General features: G+C 39.9%; 1 protein-coding gene across 2 annotated transcripts in view; it reads right to left on the bottom strand.

The window, feature by feature from the left end:
* Window positions 1–14,122, bottom strand: part of l1camb (L1 cell adhesion molecule, paralog b) — a 91,725-nt gene that overhangs the window by 63,498 nt on the left and 14,105 nt on the right. The window contains exons 1-3 of one of the 2 annotated variants that reach the window (XM_081387655.1): window positions 7,261–7,492; window positions 2,478–2,492; window positions 2,025–2,127 (exon numbers count right to left, since the gene is read on the bottom strand). In XM_081387655.1, the coding sequence (XP_081243781.1) occupies window positions 2,025–2,127; window positions 2,478–2,492; window positions 7,261–7,378 (236 nt within the window). In that variant the 5' untranslated portion in view covers window positions 7,379–7,492. Of the gene's footprint in view, window positions 1–2,024; window positions 2,128–2,477; window positions 2,493–7,260; window positions 7,522–14,122 lie in introns of those variants that run through there. The other variant, XM_081387656.1, reaches the window with a different exon arrangement.

Below are 14,122 nucleotides of genomic sequence, written 5' to 3'. Positions count from 1 at the left end.
AACTCCGCCTCCTTCATATTCACGGAATCAACGGAAGTGCCACAGCAGCCGCACAGTAGACCGCAGCTAAACGAAGTTTTGCGAAGGGTAAATAAATATCTTGTTGTTTGAATAAGTACTATTAAACACTATGTCTATAAAGGCTCATATTTTATTTATTTGATGACTCACTGACTGAGGCATGTGGGACGTCGCCTGAGAGAGAGGTCTAGGCTAGCATTTGCCATAGTCATAGCCAATACATAGCCTAACGCAAATAACCTAAATATCCTGTGCATACAGTAGTATTTCATCTTTTATAAAATGCGATTTTTGCCAAATGTATTTTACAACAGGAAAAACAAACTAGTTTGTAACCTGTTGATGAAAATGTAATGTGATACCGCCTGCGCCGTTTTAATGACGGACAAAAAAATGCACATTTGCACACATTAGCTGATCAAAAACTATATATTGATAAGTAATACAACAACATATAATTTGTTTTTACCATCGGAAAATCATAACAGGTGCGCCCCCGCGCTGTTTCGTACTGGAACTTACACAAAGCGATCCTTGTCACCTAGGTAACATATTTCTAAGAAATTTCTTCTTTGATTTATGATTGTTGATACACTTAATTTATTAACATTTAGGCTAATCATGTTATGGTAATAATATTCAATTATGGTTAATTCAAGGCTGTTAATATGCATGTATTCGCTATCTAGCTAATTTTTAATCTATATTATTCTGTACTCTCCGCTCATCCTCACATGTATAAAATGTAGTAAAACATGGTTTTACTACAGTAATGTTGTAGTAGTAACTAAAAAAAAAACAAAAAACATTAGAGAAGATCACTGTGAAATCTTTATATTGTATCATGCAGAATGTAATTCATGATGTAATTCATTCCAAGGCTTCATTTATTTGATCCCAAATACAGCAAAAACAGCAATATTGTGAAATATTTTTAGTGAATAAGAGACCTTCAAGAGACCAACATCCCTTGTCCTCCACAGCACAGTATCAAATTTTTGCCAGGTAGGCGGATACATGTTGGATATAGTAAAGGTATGGCTATAGTTTATTATAATCTGGAATTGATTTGGACATAATTACTCAAATTATATTTCAAAATAGTTTGTCAAAAATACTTGACTCATTGCTCTACCTTCCCCTCTTCTCAATGTCATACATAATCATGGTAACCAAATAATACAAATTAGCTTATAAAACCAAACAGAATAGCTAAAAAAGAGAATATGAAGAGTTCAGATGCAAAAGCCTCTAAGTGCCATCTGAAAATTTCTTCTAGAATGATCATTTTTATCAAGCTCATATATTTAAGTTAAGTAATTTCACTTAAATGGCAATGAAAATTAGCTATTAATTGTAAATTACTGAACTTAAATATACGAGCTTGATAAAAATGATCATTCTAGAAGAAATTTTCAGATGGCTCTCAATCTCTATTTATATAAATATATATATATTTCTCTGCAAAGTTCATAAAAAAGTGCATAAAGTTCATTAAAATAAACAGAATTTATTAGCTATTCTGTTTGGTTTTGTAAGCTAATTTGTATTATTTGGTTAACATGTTTCTGTATGAGTCAAGTATTTTTGACATATATTTCTATAAATGCAATTTAAAAAAGAGGGAGTAAGCAAGAGCAACAGAAGGTTGCTGTTGTATTTAGGTTAAGAGGCCCTTAAAACCCGGTTTATCTATATTATTATTATGGTTGTTATTAATCGTAAATAAATCTAAAGCTTTTGAGACTATTATTTTGTGTAATTGAATTTGTCATGAAGACGTGACTATTTCTTCCTTTTATGTAGGCTTACTAAATAATTTTGATATAAAAAAGGGAGGGGGGTGCCCTTTTTCAGTTTCAGCACATGCCCCTCAAAAGGTCTGTGCACGGCCCTGATCCACAGTATTTCAGTTCTGCTAATGATTTGATGATCTGAATAATCTGATGAGAAAGTGCTGATGAAGCAGTGGTTTAGATGTTTCTAAGCCAGTTTACGCTCACCTGGGCGTCGGGTTTCCAGTCGCCTCACAGGCCAGATTGACGTCATCCAAAGAGAAAGCGGTGTGAGACTTGGGCTGAGTGGTGATCGTTGGAGCTTCTTTGACTGGGGAGAATCGTTGTTGTTACAGAAAGCATATCAATGTTTTGAGTAAAGGTTTAGTTCACACCAGATGGGTGTGAGAGCAACTGTTACTTCTGACAATAAATGCTCCTGAAATATTGTACAACTGGTATTTTCTCATTGTGTCCATTGTTTCTATAACACTTAAAAACTTTTGAATAAAAAATGGTGATCACTTGTTCGTTAGTTTGATTACACAAAATAACATATTGTCTCATAGCACAGGAAAAATCAGTTCGTAGAAGTTAGAATGTAAAGACTCAGCAGTTATACACAGAGACACAGAGTCAGAAATAAAGTAGTATGCATACAGAGGAAGTCGATGTACTTACGGTTGCTATATGTGTCTAAGAGAGCCACAGAAGGAAGCAGGGGATGCAGAGAGAGAGAGCAAGAACAGGGTTAGAGAGAGTCATGCACAAGCACTCAGACTGTGAGGCATTTCTATCGATGTGAGACAGCATCCTACAGAGAAACAGATTCATGTAAAATCAAAAGCTCAAATGATTCAGTCCATGTGTCTGAGACTACTCCGTTCAGCTTACACACATTTAAGACAGAAGGGATCAGGCATTTTTGATCTCTTTAGACAGAATGAGTTCAGCAGAACATAAGACAAACCATGGAAATAACTGGACAAATTTTTATCATGATTCGTTGCGACTTTTTGGCAGCTCAACACAATTGGTGGAAACATTTCTATTATACATAAGAAAGAGGAAGGAGTACAAAACGAGTTGTTTTGGTATCCTGGTTTCAAGAAAAGCTGTTTCTGGCATTGTTGTTTTATGTTTTGACACCTGTATTTCGTTAGTTTTCTGCCGTAATGAGGTCATCTGTTGCACCTGTGTCTTTTTATTTTAGTTGTCAAATTTCACTGTTTCTTCATTTGGCGTTTATATGTTGTAATCTCGCTGCCGAGGAATAATGCTTGTGTCATTGTTTGTGGATTTTCCTTTGTGGTTTAATCTTTTTTTAAATATCTGGCTCCTTTTTGTGCTTGCCATTTTATATTTACATGTTTGTATTTCTTTATTTTGGGAGGCAGGAATAGCCTCCACGAGCGGATGGGGAAGGACCGGCAGAAAGCTGTCCTGAAGGAACTCTTGCACTGAAGTGAAGACCCTCCACTTTAAGGTATATAGTTTCCTTGTGGAGGGAGATCTAGTGTTGAGGATGGTCTCAATAACCTTGGCTGATAGACCAGTATTCTGGAGCTAATCCACCTCAGGGGCCAGACCCATCGTTTCCACACTCGTGCCGGCCAGAACGGGGCTACAAGGAGTAGGCTGATCCTGTCCTGGCGAACTCTCTCTAGAACTCCTCGGAGCAGAGAGATCAAGGGAAATCGTACAGATGTAGCCTCAGCCATGTCTGCACATGGCATCCAGTCCCAGAGGAGTTGGATGAGTGAGGGAGAACCAGAGCGGGCAGTGGGTCGTCTCTTGCAACTCCAAATTAACTCCACCATCTTGTGATGGAGTCGCCATTACCTGGGCCTCAGCCCCTGCCTCAACAGGATGTCTACTCCCCTGAGACAGGAACCACTGTTTCAACCATATGACAAGGGTACGAAGATATCTGCGCGTAACCTTGATCATACGGAACCCCTGGTCCTGAGCCACCACTGCAGGAATATTATGTACAGCAGGCCAAAAGGTATTACAGTGATGGCTTGGCCTAGCACAAACCTGGTAACTGCTGCCAGGACAGACTCGATACGAGCACGAGACCGCTGTGCCCGCTCCAAAGTTGAGTCTTAACTAGAAAGGTTGTTCTTCGAAATGGTGAAAGCATACTCTTCCTGGAGTTTAGTCTAGAACCCAAGCACTTTATGCGGTCGAGAACAACATTTCGATGCCGAACCACCCTTTCCTGAGACTGAGATAATATCAGCCAGTCTTCGATGTAATGGTGTACACGGATGCCCTGGAGTCTGAGAAGAGCCAGACCTGCATCCATGCACTTTGTAAAAGTGCGAGGGGATAATGCTAGGCCAAACAGAAAAAACAGATACTGAAACGCTTCGCGCCGAAAGCAAATCTCAAGATTTTCCTATGTTGAGAAGGATGGAGATATAAAAGTATGCGTCATTTAAATCGATTGTGACAAACCAATCCTTGGATTTGATTTGACTCAAGATAAAAGGGATCGTCAACATTTTGAATCTCCTTGGAGAACGATTCAGTAAATCTATAATTGGGCACAACCCCCTTCGGTGTATTCTGAATACTGGGTTCAGTGCCCTGAAGTGAAGGAAGAGCAGGGAGCAACCAAACAATTTTTTTCTACAGGCCTCCTTGGGTAAGGTGAACCCTTAATCGGGCGGACACTGACATTTACGTTCGCTGGAAACCGATGTGCCCTGAAGCGCCGTAGGTGGCAGAGTTGACATATTGATTCCCTGAGGGCTCTCAAAGCCCTCTTAGAAAGAATAATGGTCCTCAGATTCGTTTTCTCCTTTGCAGGCTTCGAGCAAGAGATGAGGATGAAAGGGTATGAAGGCGTCTGCACGTAACCTTAAGGGACTTGAGGCACAACACTCTCTTCTTGATCCATTACCAGAGCCTACTCAGGGCCGACCCCTGTGGGAAGGACCCTGTTAAACCAAGGTGGAAGAGAAATGTTACTGAATTCCTTAGCCTCTCTCTACAATCTGCAGGACCCACTGACACATTTGCCATAAGTTCCTACGTTGCAAGATTCTAATGGAACCAGTATCTCGAGACAGGCGTCTGGTGTATTGCGAGTAGACAACTCGGCGCCCTGAAACAGATAACTGGCAGGGAACAACCAAACTGGCTCCTCTAGTAACCTTATCAGAGGATACGAGCCTCCCAGTGCCGCAACGTCCCTGGGCGTACACTAAGACCTGAACTCAAACCTCTGCACCCCCAAGGGTGGCAGGGTTGTCAGAACGGTCCCCTGAGGGCATCAAGGAGAAACGTGCACCATATAATTGGTTGTGATACATTTCTCTCTGGAAGGGCCTGCCCTCAGAGGCCTGAGCACTTTGCAACAGGCCCTCTTAAGTTGCAAAACCCACAATTGGCAGAAATTGGCAGAAATCGCCCCTCTGCTAAATAGTCTAAAGAGATATCAGACTCTCGAGACTGACCTCTAGTGTAGGTTGAGTAATATGTCATTTCCTTGAAATGGTGAAAAAAGATAAATACCTTTTTTTTCCAGGCAGACTTGGTGGATTTAGATGCCCCCTCTTTTAGATTGCTTTGAACTTTTTAAAATTTCCGCTAAGCTCTTATTTTGAATTGGTTCATAGATGATCCCAACTCCAGCTCTTGAGTTCTGCCTTGCATTTCACTTTACTGTATATATCTCCCCCAGACTATCAGCTCTTGACAGTTACATTCTTAAAAATGTCTGGATGCAAGTTAGTAAAACACAACTTTTTTTTGTTAACATTATAATCCACTGCAATAAATTCTGTGTTTTTGGATTTCATCTTTTTCAGTTTCATGTTCCCCTTGTTTATCTCCTGATTGTTTACATCATCTGTTTCTTGTTAGACCTCATGTTTTCAGTATTCTTTCTCAGGTCTTGTCAGTTGTTGGATGTATCATAAGTGTGCTTAGTTTTCTTCTTTATATTCCAAGATACTTGGTATTGTTTTACTTTTCTCTTTATTTTGGGGATATTTAATTTTATTTTATCAATCAATAAATTCCACTAGAAACAAACCTTGTTGTAATATTTTAATTTAATACTGTGAAGCTGTTTTGATACAATCTGTATTGTGAAAAGCGCTATACAAATACACTTGACTTGACTTGACTTTATTTCTAATAAATCACCTGCAATTGGATCCTGCTCTCTTTCGTCTTTAAGTTTGCACATGTTATAATTTTACACATCTATAAGGCCACCCAGAGTGTGTTTTTGCATATGTTACCCCTTTTCCACCAAAAAAGAACTGGTTCGGAACTGGTGCTGGTTCAAAGTTGGTTCAACTTGCGAACCTTCTCAGAACCTGTTTGTTTTTCCACTGACTAGAGAGCGGCTGTCGAAACACAAAGAACTGGTTCGCGAGTAGGCACCGGCTCCTAACCAGCACCAGCACTGCCTTGGTGGAAAAGGGGTATGTGTGGTTTCAGTCATTCCCACATTTTGTTGTAATTTTACAACACATTTTAGTATGAAAGTTCTTGATGAATCATGATTTCGTTTAAGGCCGGGACACACCAAGCCGATGGTCAGCCATCAGCCAAGGTCGGGCCATCGGCAAGCATCTGTCGGACTAGTTTTTGCGGTGTGTTCCACACGTTGGCTCTCGTTGGGCTCACGTTGGTGGCAGTTTCCCCTATTCATCATTATGGATCGGCATCGGGGGCCGTTGGTGAGAGTGGGAACTCTGATTGGATGTTCAGTTTAGTCAACTAGTCAGTGCAATAGAATGAAAGCGAAAGTGATGAAAAAGAGCAAGTAAGTCAAAACGGCACTGACAGAAGTCTAATCTAATGTTATGTTATCCTACCTGAGCTTTCCAAAACGTGAATATTTTCATAACAACACGAGCTTGATTAGAATGAAGAAAGTTATCAACAACTGATATTCAAAATGGTAAGCAAGCGCTGCTTTGTTTACTTTTTGTATATCTGCATACATCTCGACGAATATAGACTATTGACACCTGCTGATATAGGCAGTTATTTCCTACACGCAGACTAGAAAGAGTGCACATGCTAGTTTGCAGTCGGCTGTAGTCTGTGCTTTGTGTTTAAGCGCAGCTTTTTGGTCCAGACGCAGCTGGTTTTTGTCACCGCTAGTTCAAGTCGGCTTGGTGTGTCCCAGGCTTAAAATGTTCATATGCAGATTTCACACACAAATTTGTTCATACAGTATGCACAGTTACTAGTGAATGATATTTTTTGACACGGTTAGTAAATTAGGTTTTTTGACCAAATCGTTAAAAAATATAAGTTTGATAAAAAAGTATTTATCAAGATACCACCAAATACATAATTTAGTATCAAGAAGTGTGAAGCTGCACCCTTTTCGCTATTAGAGGAATAACTGCTAAAAGTACAACAAAGTAACCGCACATTTTGTAAGAGCCTTTCTAAATAAGGTTTAAAGTCCAGATGGGAAGGTACTTACAATCCGGAGGGATCTGAATGTATCCCTGTGTTTGTAGCACACTGAGGAAGAAGAGCAGCAGATGAAGATGTGTCCTGATCCGCCCTCTTCCTGCCGGCTGACGCTGTGCGGGAGGCATCGTGCATCAAACCAGCAGCCACTGCATGAAAACACACTCGGGTCCCGACACTCTCCACCAGAGCAACACACAGACCGAGAGGAGGGTCACGTCTGACTCGGCACACTTCTTCTGTTCTGAGATGACAGACGGATGAAGGAGGGCTGTATATAGACACAAACACATGGAGGAGGAGACAGAAAATCAACCCTAACCCATCAGCTCCAGAATGGACAATAGAGGAATAAAAACAGCAAAAAGAAAAGAACACAAAACCAATTACAGAAAAAAAAAAAAACACATGAAAAGCAGTAGCAGTTGCAGCTTAATGATTAGAGAGTCGGACTTGTGGGTTAAACTGAAGGTCGTGGGTTCGAGTCTCAGTACCTGCATGTCGGTGGGGGGAGTGAATGAACAGGCTCTCTTCCTCCCTCAACACCCACAACTGAGCTGCCCTTGATCAAGGCACTGACCCCCAATCGGGTGTGTGTTCACGGTGTGTGTGTGTTCAGCACTCTCTGCTGTGTGCGTGCACTTGGATGAGTGAAATGCAGAGAACAAATTCTGAGTATGGGACACCATACCTGGCTACACGCGTCACTTTAAAAGAATTATTGATAACACTTTATTTCGATAGTGCACTTTAGACACTCTACTAACCCGAACTCTAACCTAACAGCCTACTAATCCTCTAATGAGTTTACATGTTTACATTAGATCATTCCTCTAATGAGTTTACAATGAGTTAGTTTACATGTGGTTGCAAAATCATTTATAGCTAGTAGAATATAGTAGAATCTAAAGTGTACCATCAAGTCCTGCAGAGAAATGTTTGATAAAGTCACTTTGAATTAAGGGTCTGAATATCTCTCAAACACACACACACACACACACACACTCACACACAATATAATCAGCTTTGTGTTTCAAGTGATAAAGATCCTACAGGATGTAAAATCATACTCATCTACAATCAGATACTCAACCCCGGGCTTCTAGCATCAGCATTAGTGCACCTGTGCTGGATTGCTCTAAAGGAAATGGACAGACTGGACACTGACTAATGTAGCAATAAGATTTGCAAGTGTTTTTTCTAATCTGTATATATATATATATATATATCTCAGTCTCAGGAAAGGGTGGTTCGGCATCGAGATGTTGCTCTCGACCGCATAAAGTGCTTGGGTTCTAGACTAAACTCCAGGAAGAGTATGCTTTCACCATTTCGTAGAACAACCTTTCTAGTTAAGACTCAACTTCGGTGCGGACACAGCGGTCTCGTGCAAACATCAATCCCTTGGACCTGTGCATGTGTGGATACATGCATGCACACGCTACCCACACACACACACATTAAAACACACAAACTATTTTGAGCATTACACACATTCTTTTTCACAGAGATAAATTTGATCCTGCCCTGAACTGCATCTAATATCCATTCATCCATCTGACATTACCACACACACACACAGACACACACACACACACACACACACACACACACATATGTGTGAACTGGATTTAGTCCGCAGTGACCATGTTTCTAAATAATCTTTCTTTCATGTTCTTTGTTTTATCACAGTTTTCAGACAAAATATTACGACATTGTTTTGAGACTAAAATGTACAAATATAGATGTTATAGCACAGACACATATAAATGCCTCACAGTGCCTTGCTTGGCATTTATTTTGTAGCTGCACAATGGCGAAGAAGCTCTCTGTGCATGATGTTCTTCATCAGATCATTGATCGAGACACTAGCGAGGAGGAGGCGATGCAGGATGAATCAGAAGAAGAAGGCACCACTGAGCAACAGACCTTGAAACAACTGATGAGCAGCAGTCTTCTGATGATGATGTTACGGTTACATTGCGGTCGAAAGATGTAACTTTGTCCTGGTCTTCATCCCTTCCTATGAGTTTTTCTTCTGAGATTCATCCTGCATCGCCTCCTCCTCACTAGCGTCTCGATCAATGATCTGATGAAGAACATCATGCACAGAGAGCTTCTTCACCACTGTGCAGATAGGGTTGGGCGATGTCCCCTAAACTGGCAGTTGACAATGTTTACAGTAAAACATCGCGATGGACGATGATATCGTCGTTGGGGGGTTAATTTATAATATTATTAAAGATGTGCTTTTTTTTTCAATAAAAATTCAACAATAGTAATTATTAAGCAATTATTCAGCAAACAATAAATAAGTTGCAATATGGAATTAATTGTGCAGGGCTTTCACTGTGAGGTTGAGTTACCAACTAATGAGCATAAATCCTCTTCGTGTGCGAGAGAGAGAGAGAGGGAGAGAGAGAGAGAGAGAGAGAGAGAGAGGGAGAGAGAGAGAGAGAGAGAGAGAGAGAGAGAGGGAGAGAGGGAGAGAGAGAGAGAGAGAGAGAGAGATACAAATTAATTTAAAATTATTCTGAAATAAATACAGAAATCGATTCGTGGCTTTTGAGAATCGATATTTAATCGACTTTTAATTGTCGATTAATCGAAAAATCCATTTTTTTTTTTGCCCAGCCCTATTTGGTATATGTGTGATGAGATTAACAAATCTTTTTCTTTCTTTTCTTTTAACACACCCCACCCATACATGGCACACAAAACAGGTCTTCTCGGGAGGCTGTGCCCACAGGTAGGAGTTCTACAAAGTGATCTCTCTCGGTTTACTCTGACATATCTACGTACAATGTTTTGCTACTAATCTGCTATGCCTGCTTTTTCTTGTGTCTTACAGCAATTGCCAAGGAGATCCTCATCCAGCTTGACTCTATCAGAGAGCAGCAGTTGCTCATCCTGATGCAGCTCCTACAGATCTCCAGCAGCTCCAGACTTCATGCCAGACCCAACACATTTTGGGCTCCCACTTTCAACTATTGAGAAGCTACAATGTTTGGAGGAGACGTTAAAGAATCCAGAGGAGAAGAAGAATTTGGTGAGTTAAATTACGCATTAATCAGATCATTCCTAAAAGTCCCCACTCTCACTCATGCTATATTCCTTAAATAACTAAGGAGTTACATGTCTTTGTTTCAGACTGTTCTCCTTGGAATGGTCGGAGGCATGACTCTTAAAGACACTGTGGGGCGGGTCCTGAAAAGAGCAATGAACACTTCGCTGGCGAGACTCATTAATTGGAGTGGGGCAGCCGAAAGTCGAAATGGGCTCATTTTGGAAAGTGTGGCTCTGGGTGAGTGTCAGTGCTGGATAACTGCACTGTGGTGACATCCCAGGGCTCTACAGTGCGACCATTAAAAAAAAAAAAAAAAAATGACTGGGTGCGACAGTGAAAAAGTATTTAGGAGCACCAGTGCGACTGACCCGATCAGGTTCTATGGGTGCACCCTCAGTTGAAACTAATGCTGCGTTCTATTATTTATCCGTGTCGGGGTTCCGACTCGGAAGACAGACGTTGCCTAGCAACATGCACCAACACGCCCCCTTTCCTCGGATTTTGCCGCTCGGAAGTTTGGACAACCGTGAGGACCCCGAGCAAGAATTCCGATACGGAATCCAAGATGGCTGCGCCCTGTGTTACTTGTTTTCATTGTTTTTGTACCGCTTTGGTTGTTTAAATGACGTTGTTTAAATTTTAATCACTCGTCGTATTACTGCAATACCTTACTGTGTCCGTATCACTGCCTGTGGGTAAGGAAATCGGTCTTGTTGTGAGTGCAATATTGAATGAAGCCTTGTTTCAAACGGGTGTTACTAACGTGGCTAGCGTTGCTAACAGAAGGTAAACTGTAAGCACATACTTATTTTGGAGCGCCTGGTACTCAGCCAGTGCTACCATAGCAACAGCTTTCCGGGTGGCGTCCATGTTTTTCTCCGACTCGGACGCGCAAAACATACCAGAACGCTTGAAGTGTGGAAGTGACGTCATATCCGAGGTCCGAGTCGGTTCGTTGACAATAATAGAACGCACCATAATAACAGCATGGCCAAACAGCACCAGTGCGTATTTGTTTGCACTGGAGAGCGTGGAGAGAGATTGTGGTTTTTGCAGGCAATCACAGACTTATCTGTTGATTTCTTGAGACACAATGGCAGGGCTGCCAACTCTCACGCATTGAGCGTGAGACTCACGCAATTGACACTTTTCCCACGCTCTCACGCCACACATCCATTTTCTCACGCACAGAAAAATTGCGGAGCAAAGAGGTACTTTAATATTAAACTAATTCTCAGCTCTTAGATTCCGTCAATTTTATTACAAAATTCAGACAAAAATACGTTTGGTGCTTGTAAATGTGACGTGACAGATCGCTGAGCGCCTCAGTTCAAGTGCACGTGAACCGATCATCTGTTACTTTCTTATTTAAAGATGCAGTACAACTTACCGAACGTATACATAATATCGACCAATTAGTGTTTTTCAACCACGGAAAGAGGTCAATATAACAGCAGGAGAACAATTATGTCACATAACGTTACATTTACCTCAGGAAAGCCATTTAATGACCATAGCATGTTAACTGAATAGAGAAAATAGCTAGAGAGGAAATTTTGCTGAGCACTATATTACATATTTATTATATTTTTACTTATGTCATTAAATAATTGTTATTATAACAAAAACTGCATTATATTTAATGCCCTCTATGTTTACAGCATTAGGTGAGATTATTTTTTTAAATAAAATTTAAAATAAACATGTATACAAATTAGTCAATATTGAATCAAAATCAGAATCAAATCACAAGAATGGAAATTAAATCTTGAAATTTTTGTCAAGCAATAATAAAAACTGTATCCTACCAGTCATTGTACAATGTAAACATTGTAACATATTGTCACTAAACTACATAAAATTCTATTTAAAAAAAAAAAAAAAAATCTCACTCCAAGCTAAACTCAAAAGTTGGCAGCCCTGCAATGGCCAATCAGACGTTTAAGTTCAAATCCACTCACCGCTCAAAACGCTGGAGTTTGTTCAGAGTTATGAAAGCTCGCGAATTCTCTCATTATAACAAAGTACAGACACGATGTAAATAAGAGATTGATTGTGCAGTGATATATTAAGGGACTTAAATTTTAGGAGCAGTATTGTCAGATTTTGCTCAATTTCGTCAACGAAAATAGTTCAAAAGAAAATCACAGCTGAACATTTGCTTATCTCTGAGCGAACGTGTTTTGTTTATGAATGAATCTGTTTTCAAACGAGTCTAGTGAGTCAATGATTCAATGACCCATTCATGAAGACAGTCGCTTGCTTTGTCACTGAATCATTCAGTCGATTAGTTTAAACTGCTGATTCATTCAGTTGAAAATTTTATATCAGCAGAACAAACAATTAAAAAAGGTGTCCCACAGGGTTCTGTTTTAGCACCAATTTTATTTTCTATTTATATCAATGACATAGGTTGTGGGATAACCCCAGCTAGAATTCATCTATATGCTGATGACACAATCATTTACACAGTAGCACATTCTTTGAACCAAGCCATAGAGTTTCTGCAAGATTCTTTTCGGTCTTTGCAACTGTCATTGTCAAATTTGAAATTGGTTTTAAACACACAAAAAACAAATTATATGCTTTTCACCCGTGGTTCCATTAAAACAGATTGCCCGATTTTAACTTTAGAAGGGGACTGTATAGAAAGAGTAAATTGTTATAAATACTTAGGCATATGGCTAGATGAAAAATTAGGTTTTAATGTACATATTGAAAATCTCTTGAAAAAGCTTAGACCAAAACTGGGTTTCCTCTTTCGTTTAAAGAAATGTTTTCCTTTTGAAGCAAGAAAGAGAATTATTCAAAGTTGTTTCCTCTCCGTATTAGATTACGGTGATGTGATTTATATGCATGCAAGTTCATCTTCTCTAAAAAAGCTAGATTGTGTATACCATGCTGCCTTGCGCTTTGTGACGAGTGCCTCTTCACGCACTCATCATTGTACCTTGTACGAATTGGTGGGTTGGACTTCTTTGTTTCAAAGGAGAAAAATACACATGTTGATGTTTATTGCTAAGGCATTGTTAGGAAAACTACCAATTTATATCTGTCGTCTTTTATCGTATTACACCTGTACTTATAGCACTAGATCTAGTGCTAAATTGCTTTTAAAGGTTCCTAGAGTACGTTCAGAGCTTGGTAAAACTGCCTTCTCTTCCTATGCTCCCTGGTTATGGAATGAGCTGCAGAGTATAATAATGATAGAAGCACTCCCCTCTTTAAAAGTTTTTAAAAATCTCTTATTGACCAATTTAAGGGAAACGTGTGTATGTTTGGTTAAGTAGCTTGTGTTGTTATTTTGAGTGTTGGACAAAATTTTATTAAAGATTCTGAGTTTTATGTTTGTATGTTGTTTATGTGAAACTTTCTGTGCTGCCATTTTGGCCAGGACTCCCTGGAAGAAGAGATTTTATATCTCAATGGGACTATCCTGGTAAAATAAAGGATAAATAAATAAAATAAAATTCGGGAACAAAGACAGTGACTTGCTGCCCCCTACTGGTGGTTTTAGTTTAATTTTAAAGTCTTATTTCAGTTTTAAAGTCCGCGTGAACCGGAAGTTGCAAACGACTTTTCTCCAGTGTTGTGACGTATTTCCCAGTGAAAGGGAATATTGAACAGAGGGCAGGGTTTTACTCCAGCGCTCCTCCTCTCCATCTCTCGCTCATAGCAGACTAACGGTTTGAGGGGAGTGGTTAAGCGTTTCCCAACCCAAGCTGTCAAACCTACGTCATCAGGGAAGGAACGCCATTCCAGACCGGAAGTAACTTTCCAGACTTTGATTAAAGATTAGTATTTT

Source organism: Scardinius erythrophthalmus, assembly GCF_964197995.2.
Source record: "Scardinius erythrophthalmus genome assembly, chromosome: 15".
NCBI lineage: Eukaryota > Metazoa > Chordata > Actinopteri > Cypriniformes > Leuciscidae > Scardinius > Scardinius erythrophthalmus.
The sequence above is the reverse complement of the archived record's forward strand: the minus strand, read 5'-3'. Positions and strand labels throughout refer to the sequence as shown.